Source organism: Thunnus maccoyii, chromosome 7 (genome assembly GCF_910596095.1).
Source record: "Thunnus maccoyii chromosome 7, fThuMac1.1, whole genome shotgun sequence".
Taxonomy (NCBI): Eukaryota; Metazoa; Chordata; class Actinopteri; order Scombriformes; family Scombridae; genus Thunnus; species Thunnus maccoyii.
Genome location: NC_056539.1, coordinates 17,636,960 through 17,664,891, shown reverse-complemented (window position 1 = coordinate 17,664,891; position 27,932 = coordinate 17,636,960). Strand labels below are relative to the sequence as shown.

The window sequence follows — 27,932 nt, the reverse complement described above, 5'->3', positions numbered from 1 at the left end:
CTATTAAATCAAAATTATAAATCGCAATTATATATATCAAAATTTAGGCTAGACCTATATAATAATCCTGCAGTCCTCAGTGGGCCATCCCCCCTGTTGAAAATTAACAAATCACCTACTGGGTGTACCTAAATTTTAATAGCAAAGCATTATTTTTTAGAGATAGATTCAACCCACCAAGTCATCACCTGTCATTGGTCAAAGTGATGGAGCCCAAGTAAAAAAAATGAAGTTTTTTTTGTACAAAATGTAATTACAGATATTTATGGCATATTTCAATAATACAAAACGTACACTCGTGTTGAAGCAGTACTAAAATTTGAAGTGAAAAATGCTGAATTCAAGAAAAAAAAAGTGCTTACGATTTCCGACCGGCTCATGAAGGCAGCATTTCACCCATCGAGTCAGTTGTGGGTATTCCCATATGACGTGAACGCAGCATAAAACGACAGCAGGCAGAGGTGAAAAGTCTGGATCATGTTTTCATTCCAGCGGAGGCACACTTGAACGACAAAAGGACATTGTAAATAAAGATCAATAGGGCGGTTAGCAGAGCACGTCGAGGTTCTGTTCACGGAGAGAAGACATTGATGTTGTTGTTAGCCAACCAGCTAGCACAAGTTAAAATTTGTTAACGCTAGCTAACGGAGGACCCTGTTAGCTAACCGCCACCATCATCGCTCCTAGCCAGCCAGCTGTGCATCGCCCTGTCTTCCTACGATGGGAAACGCAGCAACTGCCAAGAAAGGCAATGAGCAAGAAAGCGGTGAGCACTATTCAGCTACCTTGTTAGCCATCAAATGTTAGTAATTATACAGCGTGAGGTTGCTTATCCTGAAGTCAGTGAAGAGCAGCCTTTAGCAGTGGTTGTCCAGTGTTAGCAGGACAGTACAGGGATATAGGCTACAGAGAAGAACCATCTTTGGTAGGGCAGTTTACAAGGTGTATTAGCTTCTTCGTTATCATAGCTGTCTGTTTATCTTTAACGGGAGCACCACAGAGGATGCAGCCAGCTAATTATTGTATGTGGCATATAAGCAAAATGGCAGGGTTTCTTTCCCACAGCAGTGAATTCAAAGACAGACTATTGAGTCGATTAAATAAAGCTTTTTACAATTGTCTCATATTGTAACGTTAACTAAAGTTATCAAGGCACCTTGTTTGATTTCTAAAGAGCTAATATTAGCTGACTGCGGCCAGATAACATCCACAAACATTGGTTTCTACTATAGCTGCAGTGCAAGGCCTGCTCACAGCTAACAACAGGTACCTGATAACGACTAAAAAGCCAAGTTGACCTGGAGGCTTGATGTGGCTAAACCAGGCTAATGACTGTAATACAACAAGTGTTTTTTTTTTTGGTTTCTAGTGTCGCTTTGTTTTCTAAACAAGGACTGCAAAATGGCTCGCAACAGTTTCCATCCAACATGGTTAACACTGATGTGTCAAGTCAGCTGTCAACAAGTTTACTGTAAATCAAAATGTTATGCCTTTATCGCTGCTTTTCTTACAGTGACATTACCCTATTGTGTTGATGCTATAACATCAAGGGAAAGGTAGCTCCCTTCCTAGTTAGATTGCACCTGTTGAGGAGCAATACAAAGTGCTCTATCAATCACTTGAGAACAGTAGCCAGAGGGCACTCAGTCGTGTTTAGTGTGTATTTGGCAGTAATGACCGAGCTAATCCACTAAACTGTACCATGCCTAGTGGTCTGTCTGGAAAGCACTGATCTTGACCTGCTTTCTGATTGGCAGTCATCCACACAGTCTCACGGCCTTGTGACTTAAGCCACCTGTAGTTTCTACAGGGAGGGCCTGAGTGTTGTGTACAATTACACCGTGATGCAAACAGCAAGCTGCTTAGAAACATGTTAACATGTTCTAGGTCTCATTTAGATTTTTGTTTTCATCTGAGGCCTTTTATGCAGTTAGTGGCCCATACTGAGTGTGACTACAAAACAAACCTTGCATGTCTTTAATACCAGCATCCCTTAAAACAACAGAATGCAGTATGGGGGTCAGATTGTAAGGGTGACTTCAGGCATAAGAGAAAGCTGTTTGAGGAACTGCATTGTTCAGTTTTACCGCCAGAGAGCATGATAACCTGGAGATAATTTGCCTCTATGTTAGTCAGTGGGCGTTAGAGACCTACACTTAGTTTCCTTATCAGCACTCTGAATGCACCATAGCTGTGCAATGTTTTTGACATAACATTCAGAGGCTGGCCTTTTAGTGTGCTTTCCTTACTTTGTATACCTTTTTGTCAAAACATCACCATTTGCATAGGGGACCTACTGTACAAGTGCTTTCAAATGACACAGCACAGAGAAAGTCGACATACAGTTGGTCACTGAAACTGAAGTAGTGTACTTAAACAGGAAGCTTAACTTTATGTGGTTAGCCGAGCATTGCAATGTACTCGGCTGCATACAGGAAGCTGGTATCACTCGTTGGTCTCCAGTGTGAAAACGGTTACTTTGCTTGCGAGCCCTTTTTTTTCTCAGACATCAGGAAATTCATCTAAAAAATGGCCCAGGGAAAGGATCAATCTTTCGCCAGCCGTCTTTTTCACATATGTCGTAAGACTAACCAAGAGCACAAAGGACAAGAGAGTGAGGTGCCTCATATCTCTGAGTTCACCATCATGTGGGATAAGTTGAGTAAGTGCAGTGTTACTTTTACACAGAAAATGAGTCCACCACTATCTGTAGCGCTGAGCTGGAGGAGTTTTAGTCTGTGTTTGTTGCGCTTGTTTGCAGGAAGATTGATTAACATGAAGTTTATAATAAGTGGCACATTACTCTATTATGATTTTAGTAAGTTTGAGAAGCCTTTATGTTTGATTAGGCATGGATGTGGTTGTTCAGTCAGCTCTCATTTGTTGAACAACAAGCAGCAGTCTGGTTTCATATCCTTTTATTATTTAGAGTTTCTCCTTACCTCCTTTTTGGATCTGACATCAGTAAAAGCAGCTTAGGTGTGACACTTTGTAGTACAGGCCATTTGCAGCGCTTCAGTTGCTTTCTTCATCTTTAATATCTCTGTCCTGTCATTTTTTTCGTGCACGGTGTTCTGCAAATTATGAAAAGTGTTTTTTTATGTGTGCTTTGTACAATGTCTTTTCAGTCTGTTGTTTTTTCCTTCTTTGTGACAAATGTTTGTATTTTTTCAATATTTTCCAGAGTATTCTCCAATACCTTTGAGGAGTTTGACCTAAATATTGAACAGAATTGAACCCTACTGAACAGAAATATCCTGTTGTTAAGAACTAACTAAAAATTAAGATGCTGTTACAACATTATATAAATGATTCCCCTGAGTATTGATTATAGCTATATTTTTCTGAGACATTGGAATAAAAACAGTCTTTTTTTTAACCCAAATGATCTTGTTGTTTTAATGTAGCATAATTTCTGTCAGGTGGTAGGAATGCCTTATGTTGTCTTCTTCAGTGTCATTTTGTTGTGTGTTGCATTGAATCCACTTGAATCTCTAATGTTCTTGTTTTATACACTTCATAAATGTTTCTTCCTCTCTTTCTCTTCTCCATCATTTCCATCCATGTGGGTGAATGTTCCTGCAAACCCTTGGTGAACTGTAGAGACTTTTGGTATGCTCATTTTTCTATGAGACATCCTAAGTCACAGAGAGGATGTTAGGCTTACTTGAGTTTATTCTTCAGCCTACCAGGCTTGTATTGTATTGTATCTTATTACAGAGATTTAGATTAATTGGGCTATGCAGCTTCCACATATAAAACAGTATTTCAATGTTAGGTATGTATTTAAATCAGTAGCTGCCTACCAAAGTGCTCCACCAATAGACACTAGACACTTGCCATGACTCTGTGACTTTGGACATCTCATGTCTGCTGTGACTTTCACAATGCACTGTCTTTCTAATGCCTGCACTGTAGTCTCAGTTGTGTTCTGCATTTTGTCTTTTCTCCTTTTCTGCCTATTATTATTATTATGATTATTATTATTATCATTATTATTATTATTATTATTATTATTATTATTGCCTCCCCCTTTACTCCCACCTACTCCTGAAAGGGATGCAGAATAGCTTTTTTTAAATTGGCCAGTTCTGTAAAGCCCACAAGAGCTCTTTGCATCACTTTATTCATTAAAATTTCCCGCTTAGATGTGTGGTTTTGTTCAGGAGGTATCTTTTGCTGAATTTTGTCAAGTATAGTCCTTTCTCCCCAGTACTTGACATTTGCCTGACCTTATAAGATGCATTTTTCCTGAACATGTGAACTGCCTTTGTTTATTTTTCCTGAATACGTTAAACTGCCCTGGTTTGTTATTTCCCCCCTCAACGTGTCATGACATTGTTTGACTGCCGAAATGCTAATTGTTGTTTTACAATTTCCTCTCTTTTTATAGTGAAAGAGTTCTTAGCTAAAGCCAAAGAAGATTTTTTAAGAAAATGGGAGTGTCCACCACAGGTAACATGATCATGATATTTCTCCATAAGTACTTTCCTTTAAGAATTAAGACTTTTAATTCCCCTTGATACTCTGGGGACAAATGATTAGACGTTTTGGAAGATAGCATCTAGCCACTTCCTTTAGTTCAAAATAGCATAGATCTTGTTGATTTGAATGCAAGCTGATTGCGTAATTTAACTGTGTCCATAAGAGGCATTTACTCTATAACATCTCCATCCAGCTACATGTGTCAATGAAAACATAACGTTTAATTAGTAGTATCTACAAGAGCTAAAAGTATACCAAACTTGCAAATAGAATTGGAGCATTGAAATCATCAGTTTGCTTTCTCACTTCTACTGACAATGTTTTTCCTCAGAGCACAACGGGCCTGGACGACTTTGATAGGTTCAAGACTCTGGGTACTGGCTCATTCGGGCGAGTTATGCTTGTCAAACATAAAGGAACAAACCAGTTCTACGCCATGAAGATCTTGGACAAACAAAAAGTAGGTGTATGGTTTTAAAGAAAACATTTCACCCTTTCTCAAGAACTAGTGTTGTTAATGAGGGTAGTCTGTCATAAGCAAACTTCTGTAAGCTTGGCAAATGCTGTAAAAACATAAATCTTGTGAATCTCACAAAAGGAAATGCTACACTTCCTTTTGTGTTTCGTGTGCTGCCTTTATGTTATCATTAAAAACCTCAGAGGCGCTTCATATTTCGATCCTTTAAATACTGATGTGAAAGACGTAGGAGGAGATTAGCGGGTCCGCAGCGCGTTGCTCGTCTGTCAGTATTCTTTCCCCTTGAATTTCACACAGTTGGTTTAAGTAAAGGAAACATGTCTGACTTTCTGTTTCGGCTTCACTGCTTAAAGACTTTCCTTTTTATGGTTTCTCATTGGCTCTCACTGTATGGCTTCTCAGTTTGTATGCTGAGCTCTTATTGTTCCATCCCAGAGGTCCTAAAGGATTATAGTGTTTTTTGCAGATTTTAATCCATTTACTACAAATCATGTACTGTATACGTCACATTGCTGCTAACCACTGTATGCCATAGTCTTCAGGTTTGTGTTTTTACTGCTTTCCAGGTAGCAATGGGTTCCCATCTACTGTAGATATTTCACTACAGTATGCAAATGAATCAGAGTAAACATCGTGGCCAGGTGTTTTATTATTGCGTGGTATTGCAGTTGATTGAATACATGTCTGAAAGTTGGTTGTGGTGACATGCTAGTTTGAATGTCTGACATTTCACACTTGAAAGTAAGCATTCAAACACAAGCCTTTTTCTTTTTTTTTTTTCTTTTTTTTTTAAAGCAAAGCGTTACCAAATAAGGATGAACTTTTCCATGATGTCTGTAATGTGTTGTTTTTATTGATAGTCATCTGACTTTGACTCTCTGACAGTGTAGTTTATGGATGCAATGCTGTTCAGCAGCTGCCTCTTTTGTATCTCAATGCTTACCATAAACTCATAAAATGCACCAGACTGGCAGAATTTTCAAATCACTTGCACTTTCTATTACTTAACCTTGTAACAGAAATTTTGGCAGAAATAAAAACAGAGCCAGTTATAGCTTGTTTTGATTTTTCAGGTGGTGAAGTTGAAGCAGATAGAACACACACTAAATGAAAAGAGAATATTACAGGCCGTCTCCTTCCCCTTCCTCGTCAGATTGGAGTACGCTTTCAAGGTATGTGCAGGCACCCAACTCTTCCAAGCAACTAGCCGGTTACAAGTTGTTACCATATTACCAGAGATTGGCTGACCGTTTAGTCCATGTGTCATAGTTGATACATTTTACCTACAACAAATCAGCCAACTAAATGTAAACAATAAAACATAGACACAACAGAATAGCCATATTATACCATTATTTAGCCGATTGGTGATTTTCCACCATGTGATCAGTTGTTGTGGCCCTGTTTATGAGTTTCTTGCTTTGATTAACAGGACAACTCAAACCTCTACATGGTGATGGAATATGTGCCCGGTGGAGAGATGTTCTCACACCTCAGACGCATTGGAAGGTTCAGGTATGGCGTAGATATAATTTAAAATGTTATTTTAAGTATTTAATTTTTTATTTTTTTTTGCAGTGTTCTTTCAACCACTCAGAGTTGGACAGAGGTTCAGCTGGTCTGGCAATTTTGTGGATGAAATGGCTTGAGACAGACATAATTTTGAGTTGGCTCTACTATAAATGATTCAGTTCAGTCCTTCATTCACAAGAGACTTGTTCATATATTGCACCAATGCCTGACTGTCCATCCTCCCCTCTTTCAGTGAACACCATGCACGATTTTATGCAGCTCAGATAGTACTCACCTTCGAGTACCTCCATTCCTTAGACCTCATCTACAGAGACCTGAAGCCTGAAAATCTGCTCATAGATCAACATGGCTATATCCAGGTACACAACTAAACTATTTGTTGTGCCCCGTCGGTAGGCAAGAGAGGAATCAGAAACATTTTTCCCTCACTTATCAGTTGCTATTAGAAAACAGCTGAGAATTAATGTGTGCAGCCCCTGCATATGAGTATAAAGACAAGTAACACTGAAAAATAGCCATGGTTTTATAATGTTGCTGTTTTTTCATCAGGTCACAGACTTTGGCTTTGCCAAAAGAGTAAAAGGCAGGACCTGGACATTGTGTGGAACTCCTGAGTACCTGGCTCCAGAAATCATCCTCAGCAAGGTGAGCCCTACATATCCAACAGAGCCCTTACAGATGTTACTACAGCACAGTATAGTAACGTGTTTATGGGCAAAAGTGTTAGGACAATAGCATGTACCTGGTTGGTGGTTATTTTTTATTATTTATTTTATTATTTGTGTTATTTTTGCTCTGTACTCCAGCACACTGGATTTGAAATGAAACATCATTTCAAAACACAATGTCATTCAAAGTAGATTTCCATCAAAACTCTTGGTTTACAGCCAACCAAGTACAGCCATTGTAAATTCATTGAATTTTCCTGTTTCTCTCAGGGCTACAACAAAGCTGTGGACTGGTGGGCACTTGGAGTCCTTATCTATGAGATGGCTGCTGGTTACCCTCCCTTTTTTGCTGATCAGCCCATCCAGATCTATGAAAAGATTGTGTCTGGCAAGGTACACTGAGATCACCACAAAGTCTTAGAGTTTAAAACTACTTGAATTTCAACCACAAGTACTGTGATATTGTTTATCCAAATGCTGCTCATGCTTATTTATCTTATAGTTCCATTCTTCTTTTTCGCTCCTGCAGGTACGATTCCCCTCTCACTTTAGCTCTGACCTGAAGGATCTGCTGAGAAACCTGCTCCAGGTGGACCTGACAAAGAGATTCGGGAACCTGAAGAATGGTGTGAATGACATAAAAAATCACAAGTGGTTCTCCACAACAGACTGGATCGCCATCTACGAGAGAAAGGTTGGTTTTGATTCTTTTGTCTTAAGGAAGAACCAGTATATCAGTCCACCAGGTGATGAGTATTTATTGTGCCAAAACATGTTTCTGAATCCAGAACCATGTTAGGACGTATCTGTTACTCTCCATCGTTTGGTTCCTGTTCTTTTTATAGAAAGTTCTCATGTTAAAGAGATCCCTAAGAGCCACTATTGTGCCTCATGTTCAAGTGTTACCCATTTTATTTTCAAAGTTAGTCTCACTACTTCAAAAAACTAATATTTCTTTGTACTATTACTCATTTCAAAAGTGATTCATTACATCTTGTTACATTTTTTGCAATTAGCAACTGTATTTTTAACTTAAAAATTATGTACAGGTGTCTTTCCACTGCATGTTTCTCTGAGAAGCTTGAAATTTTTTAAAATCTGTATCACAAACTTGGTAAAACTGCCAATCAGGAGACGACATAATTTACCACTAATACCACTAAATCATCCGGCCCTCTGGAAGTAATGCGGCCCCGTGCTTTTTACATCTGGACATGTGTTTGGTTGTTTTTGTGCTCATCCTCCTCTAAAAGCTTGTTTCCATTTAGAAAAAAAAAATCTTTTAACATTGCTCTCGCCAAAACACATCACTTTTGTCAGTCCATTAGTTGTAAATAAAATTCCCCAAAATAATCAAGAAGACATTAGGTTATTCTTTTGCACTTATTTTACCCCTGAGAGTCATGGCCTCCACTGAAAAAAGTTTGACACAAAAGACATTTGTAAAGAATATCAGTTCATACCAATCGACCAATCAATTAGAGCACCTGAGTGCTCTTTATTTATGACTTTTTAACAAATCTTCTTTATTTTTCTTAACAAGAGTATAAACACAAATGATTTATTGCCATTGAACATACCGTAACATCTCAGTTGGAGTAACAATGAGCCCCATTTATACAAGCTGTCCACAATTCCATGTAAATAATGTCAAGAAAAGTTAGAACCCATTGTCTGACGGTCAAAATGTGTCAGGGGCTTCCAGCGTACTGCAATCATTTTCTTAGTGGCTGTTATACATGAAAGCACTAGACGCTTCTGATATTAAGGGCCCCAAAATGAAGAAATGGCATTCAGAATTAAAACTGGTATGGTCGCAGGCACTGTTTCTGAAATAAGTGCCGTCAGTTTGGAGGCAACACCCTGCCAGAATTGGGCAACAGGCGGGCATTCTTGTGTCATATGGAGAAATGTGCCAGGAGTTTTTAATGAGCACAAGGAAACATCCATAACTCTCGTGAGATAAAACTCCTGTGCACAAAATTATAATGAATCTGCAGATGGTCGGGATTCCGAGAGACCAGGTTAATATTAGCCCGTACCGCACTCCAATCAAAGTCATGCTCCCATCCTAGGACATCCCCTCTCTATATTCTGTCTAAAGGGAGCGTTTTGTAGGAGGCCTCAATAAAATACTGGTAGAAGGCGGACACCGTACCTCTAGATCCTCTTTTTGTAACGATCAGCTCATGAAGTGGATGTACGGACAACAGGTGCTGCCGTGGTACACCGTGCGCCTTGAGAGCTGCCCAAAGCTGTAAATTAAAAAAAGAAGGATGTGCCTGGCACGTTGAAGCTGTTCTTAATGACCTGAAAGGAGTGTAACCCGTCTGTATCCTCTTACTAAATGATGAGGGAAATGAATACAGCGTGTAGAACCTTAACAGAAAATCATGAATTACATATAAATAATATCAGGCCTTGATTTACATACATTGATAGTTTGAAAAAAAACAAACTTGTTTTTCTCTTAGGTTGAAGCCCCCTTCTTGCCAAAGTGCAGAGGACCAGGAGACACGAGCAACTTTGACGACTATGAAGAGGAGGACATTCGTATCTCACAAACAGAAAAGTGTGCAAAAGAGTTTGCTGAGTTCTAGTGAGTGGGCAAGAGTCCCATCTGGGCTCACGTGTTTTGGGATATTTGCACTCTCCTGAGGGTTAAGGTGGAGCTGGGGCTGTCACGTGTTCAAAACAAATGCCTAGTTCCTTCATTACACACAGCTGAATGAGGTCCTTCTTGCCATGATATTGCGTGCAGTTAGCACTAACCTATACACAGGCACATTATGCAGACACCCCTTGTGCTGCGACACAAAAATACTAGACCACGTTCTCATCTTCTGTCCTCCTTTTTTTTCCTTTTTTTTTTAAAATTTTGTTTCCTATGTTTGCCACTTTTGAAAATCCTCCCTGCTCCTGGTTTCAATTCAAATAATTGTTTGAAAAGCAACATGAAAACTAATATTATGCCCTTTCTCAAGTGGCACAAAGAGTGATTGATTGTATTAGCTGGTATTGCACATATTGTGATTTTAAGCTTTTGGTTCCTAACATTGAGTTTTGCCAGTTATCTATCGTCTGTTACATGCCTGAGTGTGTTTTTAGGGTTCCGTTTATTATTCATTAATCATTAACCGTTGTTCATCATTCTGGTGTCCTTAAGGCCTAGAACCGTGTATTTGTGCATATAGAAATATATATGAGACATAAGATTTTCAAAAACTTTGTGTTGTTAAAAAGCATGACCAAAATTCAAGTGAAGGAAAAGAAACACTGATGACTTCTTGTAGTTTCTTGGTTTCAGCACTCGGGCATTCAATTCTGGAGCAGTTGGATTTACAGTGACAAGTGTTATTATGATGCAGAAAACTTGTCAGTGCTGTATTAGTTGATCAATTGTAGCATTGTTTTATCCATATCCGGTCACAGGACATTTCCTTTTACCTCAGACTAGGTGTGGTATTAAATGAATGGAATGAGATATATTTTTCAGGTACAACTCTGTCACAAGTATGTCACTCCTCACAGTAGGTCATGGTCTTTGGCACATCCAAAAAATATATGAAGTGCGTCGACATAGCATTTTTCACGACATTGCTGAAAGCTGAAAGGTCAGTTGTCATTGTGGATGCGAAGCAGTGTTGGTCACATGGACATATTTTGTCCAGTCTGGCTTTTCGATTTTTGTTTTTAAATGCTAATTGCGCTTTAGCAGCGCTCTCGAGACATTGTGTAACTGCCATATTTGTTTAATTTTCATATTTACTTTTGCATGTTTGTTACGTTTGTACAGCAGTGTCACAACAAGGTAATAGTGCCCTAAAAGTGTTCCCATCTTTTCCTTTCTTTTTTTTTTTGTCATTTTTGTTTTGTTACCTTTTAAATTGTTTCATAGCCTTGGACATTGATGCATTAGATTTTTATCTCAGTGACGTATTCCTCTGCATAATCCCATGAAAGCAAAACTAAACAATTAACCATGAAACGATAACAGCAAACTGAAATATCATAACCTTAAAATATTCATTCATATTGGTCACTACGTGGTTGAACCATCTACTTACTGCAGCTATAACTTGTAGTCTCTTTGCATCATTTTCCAAGCAATGTGCACACTGTGATGGAGCAATATTTGCTCATTCTTCCTCGCAAAATTGCTTAGGCTGAGTCAGGTCAGTTAGAGAACGTCAATAGACAAAAACATTGGGGTCTTGTCACACATTTTCAAAGGGAAACAGGTCAAGAGATTGACTTTTGAAGAACATTTTTGTCATTGTAAATCACTCCTGTTAAGTTATTGTTCACGCATATTTAATACATATATTCTCCCCTTGAGAGAAATGTAGGTTTTTATAAGGGATTTTTCTGTACTGGGCACCATTCATTTCCCATTAATTCTGACGCATTGCCTGTCCTTGCTGCTGAAATGTAGCTCCTGCCTCCGCAGACTCCTCACAGGCATGACCGGTTGACATTGTATCCTAACAGGTGTTTATACAACCTGTTTGTCAAACGTTCAACACCTACAAGGCTATTGTGTCTGCCTGTTGAACTTCCAGATGTCAGAAAAGCACCTGATCGTTCTTGCTTTTGTGAACCTTTGAGAGAAGTTTGTCTTTGTCTGCCTCCCACAGGACGGTCAGTTTAAGATCATTTCTGCAGGTCGGACACTCAGGGTTGTGGGGAAATCAAAGTTTTACATTTCACTCCTCGTTGGAAACAATAATGCGTTGTTGACAGTCTTTTAATTTAAAGTCTCATGAATCTTCTGAAGTTTTTAATCATTATTTGACATTATTTGTGCTCAAGTCTTTGTAGATGAGAAAAAAAATGCAATTTAATCAAGTTCAACAATCTTTGACAACCAAAATGTGAAAAGGTTTGGAGACTGAGTGCTTTTTTTAAGGTACTGATGTACTGTATATGGATATTGGCTATGCCTGAATTTCAACTTTTTTTTTCCGTAGATTGAGCACATGATGCAATGTTTTATTTAGCCCTTATTTCCTTTCAAAAGGCACAACAGTTTCTTATGCTATTTTTATTTATATTTGTCTAATAAAATTACATTTTAAATGATAGTTCTCAGTATGTATAAGGAGACATGTTTTATTCACAAAAGTGTTATAAACAGTGAATATTATTATTTATTTGTACATTTATTTTCATTTGCCCTTATTAAAAAGAAAACATTTATAGAAATTAAGATATTTACCAGAGTTAATGCACATTGATGCCTCTCATGCCTATTTAAAATGGTAGCCTTTTTAATTTCTTTCTTTCTTTACCCTTTTATTGCTTTAGGAAATTAAGTTTATTCGAAGGGAATCCAACATTATTTTCCCAGTTTGGTATAATAGGGTTGAACAGAATGTAATTGTGGATCCATGATATGTTTTATTTGGACAAAGTCTGAAAAACTACACCTGGGAATTCAGCATGTTTCAATCCAAACTGCCTGTGTGTAAATCTTCCCAGAAACTGTGTAGGAAATCCACAGCTCTTGTTATGTGTCATTTATCCCCCCTCATGTGTGTAATAATGTTTGTCATATGTGATGTAAATGATGGCACTTTCCCTGAGCCTCTTCACACTCCTGACTAAAGAAAATCAGTTTGAGTTATTTGTAGTTAGTCACACATGCCAGTATGGGATCAATAATCTGAGATCTGTGTTTGTATTTAGTTTGTGGGATATTTTGCACATCATTTAGAAGGCTGACACGTTTTTCTCACCCATATTTACTTGTGTTTGCAAGGGGAATATTCTTTGCTGTAGCAGATTTTATGTAACAAAGGATATGTCACTATAATAAATTCTTTTTATTAAAAATCATAATTGTTTGTATTTAATGTCATAAAATATTCCTGTATGTGTAGACCATGGTGTAGACATGTTAGTCATGTACTGAAGCAGATAGTTAAAAATAGAAGAACTACAAACGCTGGCGTTTGAACAGCCAAGAACTTCATTTCCCATGAATCTCTGCTGTCATGTGGGCGAAGAAGCTAAACCGATGAAGAGAAGCTAGTTGGCTTTACTTGTCTAAATCTTGATTTTATCAAGTGAATTTCTCCCATTAGTCCCTTGTAAAATATCTCAGCGATTAGAAAAGTTTTTTACTATCTAAAGTACATATATAGCTAGTTTAGACGAACTGTTGTTGTGAAGCAGGAATCATCTAAAATAAGGTAACTGTTAAATTTTGTATTAGCAAACCCAGCTAACTATCCCTGTTAGCTAAATACGAAATACGACGAGATAACGATTAAATAATAGCCATCTTAATGTAGCGTAACGATATTTCTAATTTTATCTGCACTGAATTTCGCTGGTGAACTTTGTCTGTGTACGTGGCAATTAAGGCATTTTCGTGTTTTATGTATCGTTATTCTGCTATTTTTAATTCAGCTAACAGCGTGAGTTTTTGGCTGGTCGTCATTTTCACACACTGCAGCGCTTCCCGTTGTCAGTTACTGAGACATCACCAGCTTTGTTTTGCTATTTTTCTGTAGTGTTTCCGTTTGTTTTACGGGTAATGCTTTTTTTTCACTGTTTTAACAGTCGTGTTATATTACAGTTATTCCGGTAGAAACATCCGGTGGATGCCAGACTGAAAGAGAAACAATGATGGTGTTTGAACTGCCAACCCACTGAGCTCTCCGAGAGAAAACATCTGATGAAAATTAACTGCAGCGTTACAGATTGTAAGTCACAATTTGCCACTGATGGTTAAATGAGTGCTTAAACGTCAACCGCAAGCTTCCTTACTCACAAGCAGTCAAACTGTGGTTTCTGTTTCACAGGAACTACATGCTCACTGCCCTTAAACCGAGTAAAGTTGGCTGACAGTTTTTTGTTTGCTTCTTTACCTGCTTTGACCCTTTTGTATCTACATCAGGAACTTGTGTTATGAATTTGTGGCCGAACAGTGTTTAAACCCGCATATCCTCTAAGATCTAAATTAATGTAAATAATTGTAATTAAAAAGATCCAGACCTTTTAAAGATGACAATTATGTAAGCCTGAATGCCAGGTTAATGTGTTGCTCAAATCATCAAAAACTTATATTGGTTATTAAAAATTGTATGTTGAATATTGATGTTAGTCAAACTGCCAGAAAAAGGAATAGCACATTCAGTTTATTTCATGTTCACAAAAAACATGTGGAAAAATGTTTTGTATGAATATTCATTATTTTGTCAATAAAATGTCAGAAAATAAAAATGATCAGAAAATAAAGGGGCATATGCTTGTCACCGTTTCCCAGAGCCCAAGATGAAGTCTCCAAATGTCTTGTTTTGTCTGACCAATAGTCCAAAACTCAAAGATAGTCAATTTGCACTGATATGAAAGAAAAGTAGTAGTTTGACAAAATAATCTTAAGTCAAGGTCCACTCACTAGCTTTTACTGGAGCAGTCTTAATCAACAAATGGAGTTTGCTCAGTTGTCCACCTATTAACAGCTCCAGAAAAGGCTTGTAAGAAACCTTGAAGTAAGAACATCATGTCAAAGAATATAAAATATATGTCATGTTGTAAGAACTGTGGAAATTGTTTTTGAAGCTATTCAACAGAGTTTTTGTGGGGAATATTTCAAACACTGGCTTCAAATTACTACATGTATTGTCTGTTTTGATGTTGGTTATTGTTGTAATAATTTATCTTCCTTGTTTTGTTTACAGCTGGCATGGAAGACAAAGCAAATGGCTCTGTTGACACCAAAAGGTATTATCTCAAATTAGTATAAGACATTGTTTAGTGAAAAACAGCTTTTGCAATTTAGTGTGCATGCACATTATGATGAGTCCATTCAATGTGACCCCACAGCCCAGTGGAGAACGGTCAGCTGCCGGACCCTGCCAACTGGGGGGTCGCCGACGTCGTCAATTACTTCAAAGCAACAGGGTTCGAGGAGCAAGCCACGGCTTTCCAGGATCAGGTCGGAGTGCTCTTCCTGCTCAAAATTCCTGTCACGTGATGACAACAAACTAGGATGTCTATCAAAAAAATTCTCTCTCCGCCTGACAGGAAATCGATGGGAAGTCCCTGCTCCTGATGACGCGCAACGATGTCCTGACGGGGCTGTCGATAAAGCTGGGCCCTGCACTGAAGATCTATGAGTATCATGTGAAGCCGCTGCAAACTCAACACCTGAAGAGCAACGCCTCGTAGCACCGCAGACCGTCTCAACACCCACCTCAGTGACAATCATCGTGTCAGGCGACTCCAGGTTAGCTGCCGATTCACAAAGACTCCTCTGGCCACAGTGGCACCTTAACAGGATCTATTTGAATGCTGTATGTTTTATAAGTTTATAAGCGTGGACCCCAGAAAATGGGTTGCACACGGGGTCCACTCAGCTGTTTACCCTTTCAGCCATTCTTATTTCTGCGGCTTGAGATGTGTATTTTATTTTTTTTGTGTGTGTTTTATTTAAAACAAGAAAATTTAAGGATGAAATCCTGCAGGTATGATTTTTGTGTGTGTGCGTGTGTGTATGTACATGTTTGTGCGTGTGTGTGTGTGTGTGTGTGCAAAGTGAATTAACCTATGTTGGTTTAAAAAAAAAAAGTATTTGTATATAAGATTATATATATAGTTGAAAACTGTGTTTGACCTGTCGTACCTGAACACTTTGATACATGCAGAAAGTTTTTCTGATGCATCCTATTTTACCCTAAAATCTGTTTTTATGCTCTAAACTGTGCAGCTGAGTCCTTGAGTCGTCCTTAGCATGTAACAATGAAGCATTTTGTTTTCCCATACACAAGGAGCCGTCTGAAAGCCTTTCTGTTCCTGCACACCTACATTATCCAGGCTCGAGGCTCTTGATATGGAAATATTTATGTGTATATATATTCTTATTATGTTCCTACATGTGGTGCTTTCAGCATTGTCACAAAGACAACTGTATTGAAGTGTGTATGACCAATGTATATGTGCAACATAACACTGGAGTTTGAATATCTGAATCAAAGATTTGCAATAAATGGTGCTCTTTTCTCACCAAAGAACAATATTAGTGTATGAATTTATTGATGGTGGGGAATTTTATTTAGTTGAATTTTCAATTTACATGCTCAGAAGATTAAAGGTGCAGTGTGTAGAATTTTGTGGCATCTACCTGAGCAGACTTGGCAGAAATGGAGTATAATATTCATAAGTATGTTGTAATTAGTGTTTTTGTTACTTTATAATGAGCCCTTTATATCTACATAGGGAGTGGGTCCTCTTTCACGGAGCCCGCCATGTTTCTACAGTAGCCCAAAACGGACAAACCAAACACTGGCTCTAGAGAGGGCCTTTTGCGTTTTTCGCGAGTTTTGCGGCCATCATAGGTTCTCCTACACGCTTGGAATGGGAGGGGTGGGAGAGGGCGGGTTATTCAGTTTGTTGCAGTTTGCAACCTCTATGCTAGATGCCACTTAATCCTACACACTGGTCCTTTAAATCACGTTTGGGAAAGTTTAAGTTAGTTTTACAAATTTCTGACAAAAATATTTAAAAGCTATTCTTGTATTCAGAACTTGATTAGATCCACATGATATCAGATTTGATTCTCTATTAAATAGCTTATTCAGGTTGATATTTAGATCACATTAGCAGCTTTTCCTGGATTTGTGTAGATTCCTTCACAGCCTGGCTCGCTGTTTCCTGCGCACCGTCCCTGTGATGTTTCCTGAGGGGTTATCAAGGGGAAGAAGAACCTGTGAGGGGGAAAAAAATACACGTCAGTAACCAAATAATTTCACAGTTAAACACCTTGAAAGATTGGTTGTAATAACAACTTACCTCATCTCTGTTATGGATGCCCATTTTTGTCATGTCTATGGTGAAGTAATGCTGGTTGGGCATGACAATCTCAATTTCATCCACCTGAAAGACAAGTGTACTCAACACCATGAGTTTTCTGGATGAGCCCGTTGTACATGTGGCCAAGAATTTAGCCTCTTAGAGTTTTATTGAAGGTCTTTGTTTTTGTGTAAATGTGTGTTCACAAGTAGGAATGTAGAGAAAAATGTAGATGACAAGACTGATTCTACACACATTTATGCCTTTATTATTTTTTGAAGAGTAAAGTGGAGTTTTTATGTATAGCATATGTGTCACAATGATAGATTTCAACTCTGCTAAACAGCATCTCTGCAAATGATGTGGGCCTACCTCAGGAATTCTATCCAGGACCAGAACTTGTGTCTCATAAAGGGTCTTCTGCACAGAGGGTGAGTACTCTCCACGATCGTAGGGGCCAGCAAACTTCTCAATAATTGTCTCCTTAACACATTTCCTGTAAGTACAGTGATACGGTGATCATTAGATGTAGAAAGCAGGTGATTTCAGTTTCAGTCTTCTATTTTGTGTCCAGAACCCTTTATTTTTTGGACACCTATAACGAAGATGTCCAGTGAATGCAGTGTTTTCCGTTAACAAATCATTAACTGATAAATTACCATGCAGCATCAAAGTTGACATCCTGAACCTTGTTGTAGCGCCACCTAGAATAGACAGAGGTGCAGAAACACCTGTCTGAGGTGTCTTGCAGCGTAGTGAAGCGATCTCGGTGGAAACCCGAAAAACCAGACTGAGTAGTTTTCAACACCTTCATGTTCTTCACCCCGCTGTGAAGTACTGGGATTCCTGTGAGGGGTACAGAGTCAAATAATCAGAAACATCACAATATATTTTGACAGATTGCTCAGTAGCACAGAGAAGACACACACATGACACCAGAACCCCTAAGATATAGCCTAAAGGAGCCCCAGAAGCTCCTTCATTGACAGCAGCAGGATGAAAGCAGACCTCAGCCTTGATCAGGTATGTACCCTGCTCATTTTTTAAAACAACATCTGCTTCAAGTACAAACATTGTGTCTTTAGAAGGAAGATGGGATGTTGAGTTTTGATCTCCTTTCTACTCGGTCATAGGAGATTTATGGCAATACATTTTCAAATACAGTACATTCAATCTAAATACTGCCTGTATGTGTTTAAGTGTGTGTGTGAGATTGTATTTACCGCCAAGATTCTGTTCAGCATCACAGAAGCGATAGGCTTCTGGGCTGTAGATAAATGCATGAGCATGTTCTACCCCGTTCTGAGAGAGAGAGAAAAAAGTATGCATCTTAGTATAAAGTTGAATGGATATTTCACATATTTGAACAAGTTAAAGAAATACAGTAGTTAAACATTTTGGGAAATACATTTATTCGCTTTCTTGCTGAGTGCTAGATGACAAGACTGATACCACTCTCATGCTATGCATGGTCTGTCGATATGAAGGCTGGGAACAGTTACCAGGCAACCAATGGAGACTACAGGAAGTAACTAGTCAGAAATAGTCCACCACATAACCCTCACGTGAAACAATGAGTTGCTGTTTTTACACTTTGGGGGTTTTTTGTGTTTGTTTGCTTGTTTTAGGTTTAGGTGTTTCCCTCTGTTTCCAGTCTGTATGTTAAGCCGTGCTGTGTTAAGAGTGGCATCGATCTTCTCATGTAACTCTCCACAAGAAGGCAAATAGATATATATAAACATATATAAAATATATATAAACACATATATATAAATAAACATATTTCCCCGATATGACAAACTATTCCTTTAAAGAGTAGCTTAACACCAGGCTGAAAAGCAGAACCAAAATCACGGATGTGTGTGCTTTTTTTGCACTATTAACCACACCCATCAGTGATCCTGGATTACACCAGTACATCACTACAACAAGGTGAGAGGTTAAACCACTGGAGGCCTGAAAAAACGAGACTTTCAGCAGTTGTTAAGTTACTCTTTAAAATGTTCTTTAATTATGGAGCTGCTTTATTAGTTTGAATCAATGACAGATTACTGATAATGAAATAAGATCAGATCTGATGTTTTGAGATGTCATAGCAGGAAAAGCACATGTGCAACTGATGACACTAATGTCCTGGACGTTCACCCCTTGTTAACGTCATTAGTTCAACCTGCGCTTTTCCTGTTATGACAAGTAAAAATGTCTCCCATCAAAAATGCCAACTGACTGATCAATAAACTCTGTATTTTTACCTTCTCCAACTTTCTCCATGGAGCCTCCTCCATGTAAACCTTGGCCCGCAGCACATGCTTGAAAGAGGTCAGGAAATGATGACAGATATCCAGGGAAAACTGCTCAATGGTCTTCACCTGGACACAAACAATGATAAAAATCTTTTAATAAAACTCTCAAAAAAGTTTCCGTTATGATTGAGTAACAGTTGTCATAATAAGACAAGCGTGGTATAATAAAAGTGCTGAGTAAAGTCCTAACTGGACAGATCAGTGTGTTTTGAGCTATGGATAGTCAGGAGGTTAGTTGTGACTGTAATGTGGGTTAAATCAATAACCTTTATACAGTCAGTCCTTTACTTAAATTGTATTATTTTTTCAAGTGTGAAGTGTAATATATCTGTACTTCCTTTATTCCAAATTTAATTTAATTGAAGCCACCTCAAAATAGATTAAGATTTGGAATCCTAATGATTGCTAATGATCCTTAAAGTTTTATCCCGCTGCTCCTACTACAGAGAACTTTCCTCTTGTAGATAAGCCAATTAGCCGATCTTAGGTCCTGAGAAACAAAAGTCACTCCTTGATGATATTTTAATTAATTTATCAGGTTTTACAAGAAGGACAATCCTGGGCTTAACATTTACAGGTGACCTGCCTGTCAACAAACATATTAATTACGTCCCCAGCGTCGCTTAATTTCACTTTCATTGCATTGTCCAGTATGGTGGACAATGACACTTAAATGCCAGGTTGTTTTAAACACTGCATCATGGTTTCTGATGACAACCTATACTCCAGTCTTTGCCTCCCTACACCGACTTTGTATCTATAGTATGCTGATTTTAAATTGATTGTCATAATGTATCCAATACATGGATGGTGCTAATTAACACAACCCATTTTTTTCCATCTTCCTAGAGAGCTTGGGCTTGGTTGGGTAATGTTGCTCAGGGCCTCAGAAACCTTTGAGGTGTTGAATGTGATATTGGGCTTTACAAATAAGCTTAACTTGAAGTGGAAATCCACAGTCACAGGTTTAGGCTTTTGATGTCACATCAATGTGACAATATTTTTAGGTCATTAGCATTACATACAGTTTATTAAACTGTTGCTTTTTATAAATATTCAACATAATGGTGACAGAAAATTATGCTGCACAGTCTTTAAAACTCTGTGGGTAGTTACCTTAGTTACCTCTCTGATCCTAACTGCCTTCCATTACTTTCTATGGCTAGAAATCGTTGTCTTTGTAAAAATGGAAATGTTGTGATGAGGTCACTGAGGTCACAAGCTACATTATATTAACATGTTCTTTATGTCCGTCAATAGAGGCTGGTGACTTACCCCCTTGAGCTTGGCCAGGGCGTGAACGGTGTTCTTGATGGTGTCGGTGGGGATGATGTCTGAGTTGTCTCCGGTTAGATAATCCTTGCGTGAATTGAGTGTGAGCTCCACGTCAGCCTTCAGCTCAATGATGTCATGGTGGGTCCCCTGTCTCCTGATGAAAAGCACCTTCACTATGTTCTTGCCGTAGCCTGTTCGCACAAACTCCACATTCTGCACACACATGAGCAAAGTCAGTGTCATGTCACACATGAACAGGTGAACCATTATGTTACCTGGTGTTTTTTATGCCATGTGTGCATATGTTTGTGTCATTTTTAACTGTATATTGACTTTTTTTTAACATATACTGTTTAATGTGCTACATTTCTCTGTTTTTTCCCTATAAAGTTCTATTATTGTGCAGTTTATAGACTGTGTCACCTGAGTATGAGCTCTGGGATATTTGTACATCCCTTTTCGTTGTTCAGATTTATCTGTTGAAGGCATATTTTGATTGAAATATGATTTTTATATGATAAACTATTAAAGGATGCTGATTTTTGGATCAGTCTGCCAACATCCTCTCGTTTAATGTGGCACTGTTGTCCCGATTGGTTGTTTGAGCATGATTATTTTCCATAACATTAATTCATCCCTTTAACATATTAATAAAACATGCCTCAAGATAGTAATATGACATTGTGAAATAAAACAAAAATATATTTCAATCACTATGCTTTGAAATTTATATTTTTTATAATTTATATACATTATAATCTGATATCCGCTGTGAGAGGAATAAGAAATATGACAATAAATCTTAATATTTTGACATCAGTTTGTAACATTAGTGTTTGACAGTGGTTTAGAGTTCTAACATGGTTTGGCCCTGTGGTCATTGACCCCAAAATGAGATAAACTTTGTGCTGAATCTTTTAAAGTATCCTTTGATAGTCAAAAAAATAGTCTTTTTCTGTGTTTCAGAAAATGATAATGATAATGTTATGTACAACATGTTGAATTGTTACCTGATTTGAAGCCATTGCCATAGTGTCTTCCTTTCTTTTTCCCTGCTGTGTGTCCTCCTCAGTCCCTGTCCCGTCTCCAGCAAAAGGTTTTCTCCGCTGATTGATGAGGCTTTTGTAGAGAGGGCGTGCCTCGCTTTGCACTCAGGCTATTGGAAGTTATATTAGATGAGGCTGAACCCGTTTTACCTGTACATTGCTCACACAAATATACACTTTCGTCTTGCTTTATTATGTGCACATGTATATTTACAGAGAGACAAACCAAAGTACATTTTCTAATGCAGATCTTTTTGTTGTGCTGTACCTGCCTGTTGTTTTATCACTGAACTCTCTTGTTCCAGCACTTGTGCAGTCGTCCAGGTTATATTTTGACATTGAAAAGCTGAGACAAGCTGCACATCCATGAACACTCTGAACTGTATAAAAGTGTGCATGTCTAAATTCTCCAAAATTGTAATATCCTGGTCTTGAAGAAAGACTCAAAAGAGGTTGAAATCTAGTTTTAAGATTAATTGTTTTTGTTTATATTAGGTTCATTTGTTGTAAAGTTGTGCCTATCAAATTGCACACACAAAACTGAGGATAAGGTAGTATTATTCCATCGGAGGAGTAATGTAAGGCTACATTATAATTATTTGCATTATCAATAGGTGATTTTCTTCAATTCTTATCAACAATTGAATATTAAGTGTATAAAATGTCAAAAAATAGTAGAAAAATAACCATCATTTTTCCCTGAAGCCCAAGTTAACATATTCAAATTACTTGTTTTGTTTGACCAAGATGTTGAGTTTACCATCATGAGAAACTGGGAAAACTAGCAAATATTCACATTTGAGAAGCTAGTACCAGTGAGTTTTGGAGAATTCCGCATTAAAATATGATCAACATAGTTGGCATTTTTTTTCTGTCACTTGGGTAATTGATTAATCATCTAATCATTTCTGCTCCAGAGTACTATGATGTATAGTCGGGGTCAGTTGGGACCCAACAACAAACTTTTTCCCCAGGGCCCCACAAGATGTTAATCCAGCCATGCACCTAATAAGCCACCAAGCCTGCAGATATAAATATTACTAAGTTTTAATGAATGGATTATTGGTTCAGATGGCCTGCAGGTCTTTTCTAGCAGGTAAAGGCTTGAAAAATGATGAACTAACTGGATTAACTCTCATTTAATCCATCAACCTTAATCAGTATCACTGACAGTTAAAAATAGAATACAAAATTGAAAGTATTTCGTTTCACACCTGTTTGTTTTTTGTAACAGATTTTTTCCGGTTCAGCGCTCCCATTGCTAATAAAAGATGACTGTGGTTGTAATGTGAAACTGAGGAACAGTGCTGAAAAGACAAAAACTGGGTTAGTAAAGGTACAGTATATACTAAAAACTCAAGGTATTTACACACTACGGGAGCCTGTGAAAGCAACCAAAACTTTAATTTAATATCGCCCCTATAAACTCTCATGTTCCCTTCAGGATTCCCCTGTCATGTGACTTCGTCTTATGACTTCCTGTTTTGCATCCACGGGCAGCTGTGCTGTATTCACTTTCATAGTTACCCAATCATGAAGCATGCAAAAAGATTTCAAATTCCCTTTTCTTTCACTACAGTGTTCAGTTCAGCTGCAGGAGTCGGTCACGATGGACGCGTACATCAGTTTATGTGTACAGATTGTTGTCATGTTTTTGTGTGGTTCAGTGTTTAGTACTGACATTTCCTGTAAAAATGAAGCTGGTGAGCCTGTTGATTGGTGAGTTGATATGACAGATGACGTTTTAATGACATACTGAGTTTTATTCATGGTGTTTGAAATGTTTCCTGTCTTTTGTCTTTTCCGAAGATGTCCTCTTCCTTAAATACCAAAGGAAAAGTATATTATTCTCTCTCTCTCTCTCTCTCTCTGCTGCAGGTTTATCATCTACAAGCTGCCCAGGTATAAGATTGGCGAGGTCGGTAGTGGAGTGGACTACATGTACCTGGACTCCTCAGTAGGGAGCTGGCAGATGAGTAAATTCATGGTTAACGACAGTGAAGGAGCCATAGCGAACACACTGAACCAGCTTTACATGGGAGAGGCCTACAAGGTGAGATTATGTCCTTGTTCCTCAAGTGGGTTTCATACACTGATTCTGGTGCAAGGAGTGAAAGAGACCCCATGAGGCTTTTATCGCACTTCAACTCTGGTGCCAATGTCATGCGTAGACACTCTTTTGTTTCCTATAGGGAACTATTGTAGCAGCTGAACTGAAGTTGGTGATAAATGAGCTTCCACAGCCAGAAAATAACACAGTCCTTCCTCATGCCATTTACTTTATAGGGCATGTAATTGCAGATTTTTTTCTGTGTGAGAAGATAAATCTCTGTGTAGGGTCAGGGAAGTTATAGGAGCAAAGACATCCTGAGAAGAAAGAAGGAAATTACTTAAATGTCTTTAAGAATGAATAATGATTGTATGTCCAAAATGACTGAAATGTTACAAAGTAATTTGCATCCCAAGAAGTGTACTTCTCCATATACTATGTGTATAAAACAAGTATTTCCCTCAGTCTAACAGCTCAGTCTACGCACTCTACAATGATGCCCCACCGATCCTGGATTACCTCCGAGGATATGGACACACTAAAGGTACAGACGAAAAACTCATCTTTGCTTTTTTCAAGATTTACTTTTTTCAGTATGATGAATATTGATCATGGCTGCATGAAAAGGTTGATAACACTTTAAACTTCACATATTACAACATGTACTTAACCACATAATATACAGTACAGTCAGTATCTGAAAACCTGGAGATCTGGTCCTCCAAATGTCATACTTCTCATAAACAGAGGGCACCTGATGGTATTACTGTAAAAGTAGTGCCTCTTCTTGCATTATGGTGCATTCAGGGAACTATGAACTATGCGTATGACATTAAATGACAATGTATTTCCAGGTTCATGTTTAAGCTTTGTAATGCTATGATGTTGCAAAAAAGAACCAATCAATATGGTTTAGGGGGGTCAATATGGTGTCAGGGGGAGGTAACGGGCAAAGAGCATCTGTCTGATAAGTGCTATTGACTCTTGATCACCAACTGCCCTGATGTGTCTTTGATGAAAGTGTTTGCAAGCATGCGTGCCAGTTTGCATGTGTGTACACATTTATTTTACTTTTATAATTGATTGTGCGCATCCTGCAGGGGTACTGCTCTTTGACCGCTCTCAAGGTTTCTGGCTATCGCACAGCATTCCCCATTTCCCCTCATTCCCTGAGAAAGGCTACCGTTACCCCTCCTCTGGCAAAGTCAATGGCCAGACTGCTCTGTGTGTGACCTACCAGTATGATCAGTTCCTCCACATAGGTGAGTGAACGTTCGTGAAACAACAGCAAACCTACAGCTTACAAAATTTTCTATTTGCTGAAAACAAAAAAACATTTACACACTGATGTTATGTGAGGACATCAGTGCCTTGTGTACACATATACAAGATTCCAAATGTACACAAACCTCCATCATATTTGTTCAATGATGTTTTGAGATGTCACTCTTATATAATCAGCTCTGGAAAAATGGAAAATAAAAACTACTTGTTCAAATATTGCAAAGCAGTGTTAATCAGAGTTACACTGTCTTCAGTGCTGTTGAAGAATAATTTATATTTTATGTCTTCAAAACTTTATATTAGTCAAACCTTAATCATTTTAGCAAGATTTGACTAATATAAAGTTTTGAAGGTTCATGGCATTGGTTTTGAAAAAAGACTGCTTAAAGTCATTATTTTGTGACAATATTCAATATCTTCGAGTTTTACCAGCTAATGAAATATTTCAATGACTAGCTGCTCTTTAAAGGACCACTTACACATTTTAGGAGTACATTTTTCTTACTGTCAAACACACGGCAAAATAGATGAGAAATTGATTAAATAGATGTCCTTAATGAAACAGAGGGTTCTCTTAACTTGGCCCATCACAACTTTGCAATTATAAAGGAAAATCTTGGATACAAAATACTATTAATGTAGCTGTGTTCTTACAGAGGAACATAGCTATAGCATTGAATATAAATAGACAATATTAGCCTGATATATATCAGCAAAACAGTATTGGTCCAATCCTACCAGATAAAATGTAAATATTGTAGGAATACTGTCAAACTTTATAGCAGCCTGTGGTGCACGGACTTATATTTTCTAACATACAGTTTATCTTATTTCTCTCTTCTTTGTGACGCACATTCCTCCCTCTCCAGCAAAGCAGATGGCATACATTTACCCGCGTTTCTATAACTGCTCAACTCCTGCTGCATTCTTGGCCGACCTGCCACAGTTGGCGCAGTTATGTGAAGGCTCCAAACCTCCGCTGGCCTCAGATAAGGGAGTGGAGCAGCTCTTCTCCGTCCAAGGGGACAAGTTTGTCAGTTTTGTCAAATCTGAACGTTTTGTGGATGGTAAAGTATTCCTTGTGTTCTTTTTCTTTTTTTTTTTTTAGACATTTATTTTATTATATATTTATTTATTATTTTAGCCATATATGTGTGTGTGTGTGTGTGTGTGTGTGTGTGTGTGTGTGTGTGTGTGTGTGTGTAATGCAACTAAAGCACTTTTTTGGCTTTTTGGGAAAATGAAGTTACACAACCATTGTTGGCACTTGAACACTTATTTCTCAGAAAATTTGACCGCAAAACTACAGCTGTGAACTTTTTACACAATTTCAGAACTTTGCAAAACAATTCTTCCTATACCATCTTGTTTTTTTCCAACTGTCACAGACACTCATTATCAGGTGCAAACACACTATCATCACAGAACAGTGAGGTGCTTGAACACACACCCCACCCCAGGCTTTCAAAAGTCTTCTCCAAACCAATGTGATGAATGTTATATTTATGCTGTAAAACATCACAGAGAAAGTTCATTTAAAACATTGATCACCAAAATCAGCATACATACAGCACAATTACCGCTGTAAGAACTTATTATTTGAATGTGCATTTTTAAAAACACATTTCAAGACAACCAGTATTTTTATGAAAATATTAGAATATTATTTAAAAGTTCTAATGCATATTAATAACCCATTTTAGCTTTCCTCACCCCACTGTTTTTATAACATTTTTCATCAAAGTGCAACTGAACTAACCCCTGATTGGCATTCATTCAGATATCTACACGGGCTGGGTGGCTCAGGCCCTGGATACCGACCTGCTGGTAGAGACCTGGCAGACACAAAACCACGAGCTGCCGTCCAACTGCTCCCTGCCCAGACATACCATGAACATCAAGAGGATTCAGCTTCCTGGATCAGCCAAGTTCTTGTCTCACCACGACCACTCCAAGTGGTGTGTGTCGCGGGTTTATGAGGACCAGGTGACCTGCTTGGGGGACCTGAACAGGGAGAAGGCCCAAATGTGGCGTGGCGGGGGGCTGGTGTGCTCTTTCAACCCTTTGATTTACAAGGCCTTCAGACAGGCGGTGGACTTGTACATAAGTTGTTGAACAAAAGACAAAGACAGCATGATTGAGAATGGATCAGTCTTCAATAGGTCAAATCTGTTTTCAAATTTAGGGAACAAAATGTGGAAGGTTTAAGGTTTAAAAGCAGCTGGAATGCAACCATCAGACCACAAGCATCAGATTAGACATCAGTTTTAGAAACTAAAGCTACATTTAGCGTCTTTATTAGCTTGTTGGATCTTAGCTAAGTATATTCTTGTAGCAAACTATGGGATCGATCATGTAAATTTTATTCCACTTCCATTTACACTTCAGCTGGAAATCTGTGTGTGTTCATCTATGTATCTTAACACACAAGATTATATGAATTTTTGTTTTATCAGGTAATTTTCCCTCCTGAAAACAGTAGAATCACTGTAAAGTTTAATACCTTGTTGAGTTTGGCAATATTTAACATATGTAAAATATATTAAGAATATAAGTTTTGAATGAATAGGTTAATGCATAAACTTGTGTTTCTGTGGTCCAGCTGGTATTGATATGCTGACATGGTCCTTTTCCATACAAATCTCTTCACCTCTCTGTGGTTCAGGCCTTTGATAATCTACTGAGAAAAAAAATAATCTATGGTTTTATTTCACTAGTGGTGTGATGTTTTTATATTGTGTGTGATTTTCATTTTTATAGTATAAAGTGACTTAGGCCATATACTGTGGCTAAATGTTTATTTAATAAAGATAAATTAAAAAAAACAAGTGTCTCAGTTGTCATCACCTTACAACTTCATTAATTTGCATTACATTACTTGCTTGTGTTTCTTTGAGTATGACAACCTTTATTTCTTTACTCTTAATGTTTTTTTTAGTCTAAATTAAATACTTTAAATTCTGAATATACTCAGACTTTAAAAGATCAAGGACAATGGTGGTTTGAAGGTTA

At 38.0% G+C, this 27,932-nt stretch overlaps 4 protein-coding genes across 7 annotated transcripts; 3 read left to right on the top strand and 1 right to left on the bottom strand.

The window, feature by feature from the left end:
• The first annotated feature begins 416 nt into the window (after positions 1-416).
• On the top strand, positions 417-13,005 carry prkacba (protein kinase, cAMP-dependent, catalytic, beta a). Of its 2 annotated transcripts, none has more exons than XM_042416699.1 (10): positions 417-766; positions 4,394-4,455; positions 4,817-4,945; positions 6,037-6,135; positions 6,396-6,478; positions 6,729-6,855; positions 7,046-7,141; positions 7,435-7,557; positions 7,694-7,858; positions 9,639-13,005. In XM_042416699.1, exons 1-10 carry the CDS (start codon positions 721-723, stop codon positions 9,762-9,764), a joined length of 1,056 nt encoding a protein of 351 aa, XP_042272633.1. In that variant the 5' UTR covers positions 417-720; the 3' UTR covers positions 9,765-13,005. The 2 variants fall into 2 exon arrangements, with proteins under 2 accessions (XP_042272633.1, XP_042272632.1); XM_042416698.1 differs by lacking the exon at positions 417-766 and adding an exon at positions 2,439-2,662.
• Positions 13,006-13,137: 132 nt separating this feature from the next.
• samd13 (sterile alpha motif domain containing 13) lies at positions 13,138-16,187 on the top strand. The gene is made up of 5 exons (XM_042416700.1): positions 13,138-13,358; positions 13,748-13,874; positions 14,853-14,895; positions 14,998-15,109; positions 15,199-16,187. Exons 2-5 carry the CDS (start codon positions 13,847-13,849, stop codon positions 15,340-15,342), a joined length of 327 nt encoding a protein of 108 aa, XP_042272634.1. The 5' UTR covers positions 13,138-13,358; positions 13,748-13,846; the 3' UTR covers positions 15,343-16,187.
• A 615-nt stretch (positions 16,188-16,802) lies between these two features.
• uox (urate oxidase) lies at positions 16,803-21,599 on the bottom strand. Its single transcript, XM_042416002.1, has 8 exons — positions 21,551-21,599; positions 20,541-20,753; positions 19,215-19,331; positions 18,186-18,264; positions 17,622-17,808; positions 17,335-17,458; positions 16,963-17,046; positions 16,803-16,877 (listed from the first exon to the last, which is right to left on the bottom strand). Exons 1-8 carry the CDS (start codon positions 21,569-21,571, stop codon positions 16,803-16,805), a joined length of 900 nt encoding a protein of 299 aa, XP_042271936.1. The 5' UTR covers positions 21,572-21,599.
• On the top strand, positions 20,512-27,703 carry LOC121900070 (deoxyribonuclease-2-beta-like). Of its 3 annotated transcripts, none has more exons than XM_042416000.1 (6): positions 20,512-20,678; positions 23,465-23,639; positions 24,102-24,180; positions 24,737-24,898; positions 25,790-25,987; positions 26,701-27,703. In XM_042416000.1, the coding sequence occupies exons 1-6, from the start codon at positions 20,668-20,670 to the stop codon at positions 27,033-27,035; spliced, it is 960 nt and encodes a 319-aa protein (XP_042271934.1). In that variant the 5' UTR covers positions 20,512-20,667; the 3' UTR covers positions 27,036-27,703. The 3 variants fall into 3 exon arrangements, with proteins under 3 accessions (XP_042271934.1, XP_042271935.1, XP_042271932.1); XM_042416001.1 differs by lacking the exon at positions 20,512-20,678 and adding an exon at positions 22,895-22,922; XM_042415998.1 differs by lacking the exon at positions 20,512-20,678 and adding an exon at positions 23,181-23,305.
• Positions 27,704-27,932: the final 229 nt, after the last annotated feature.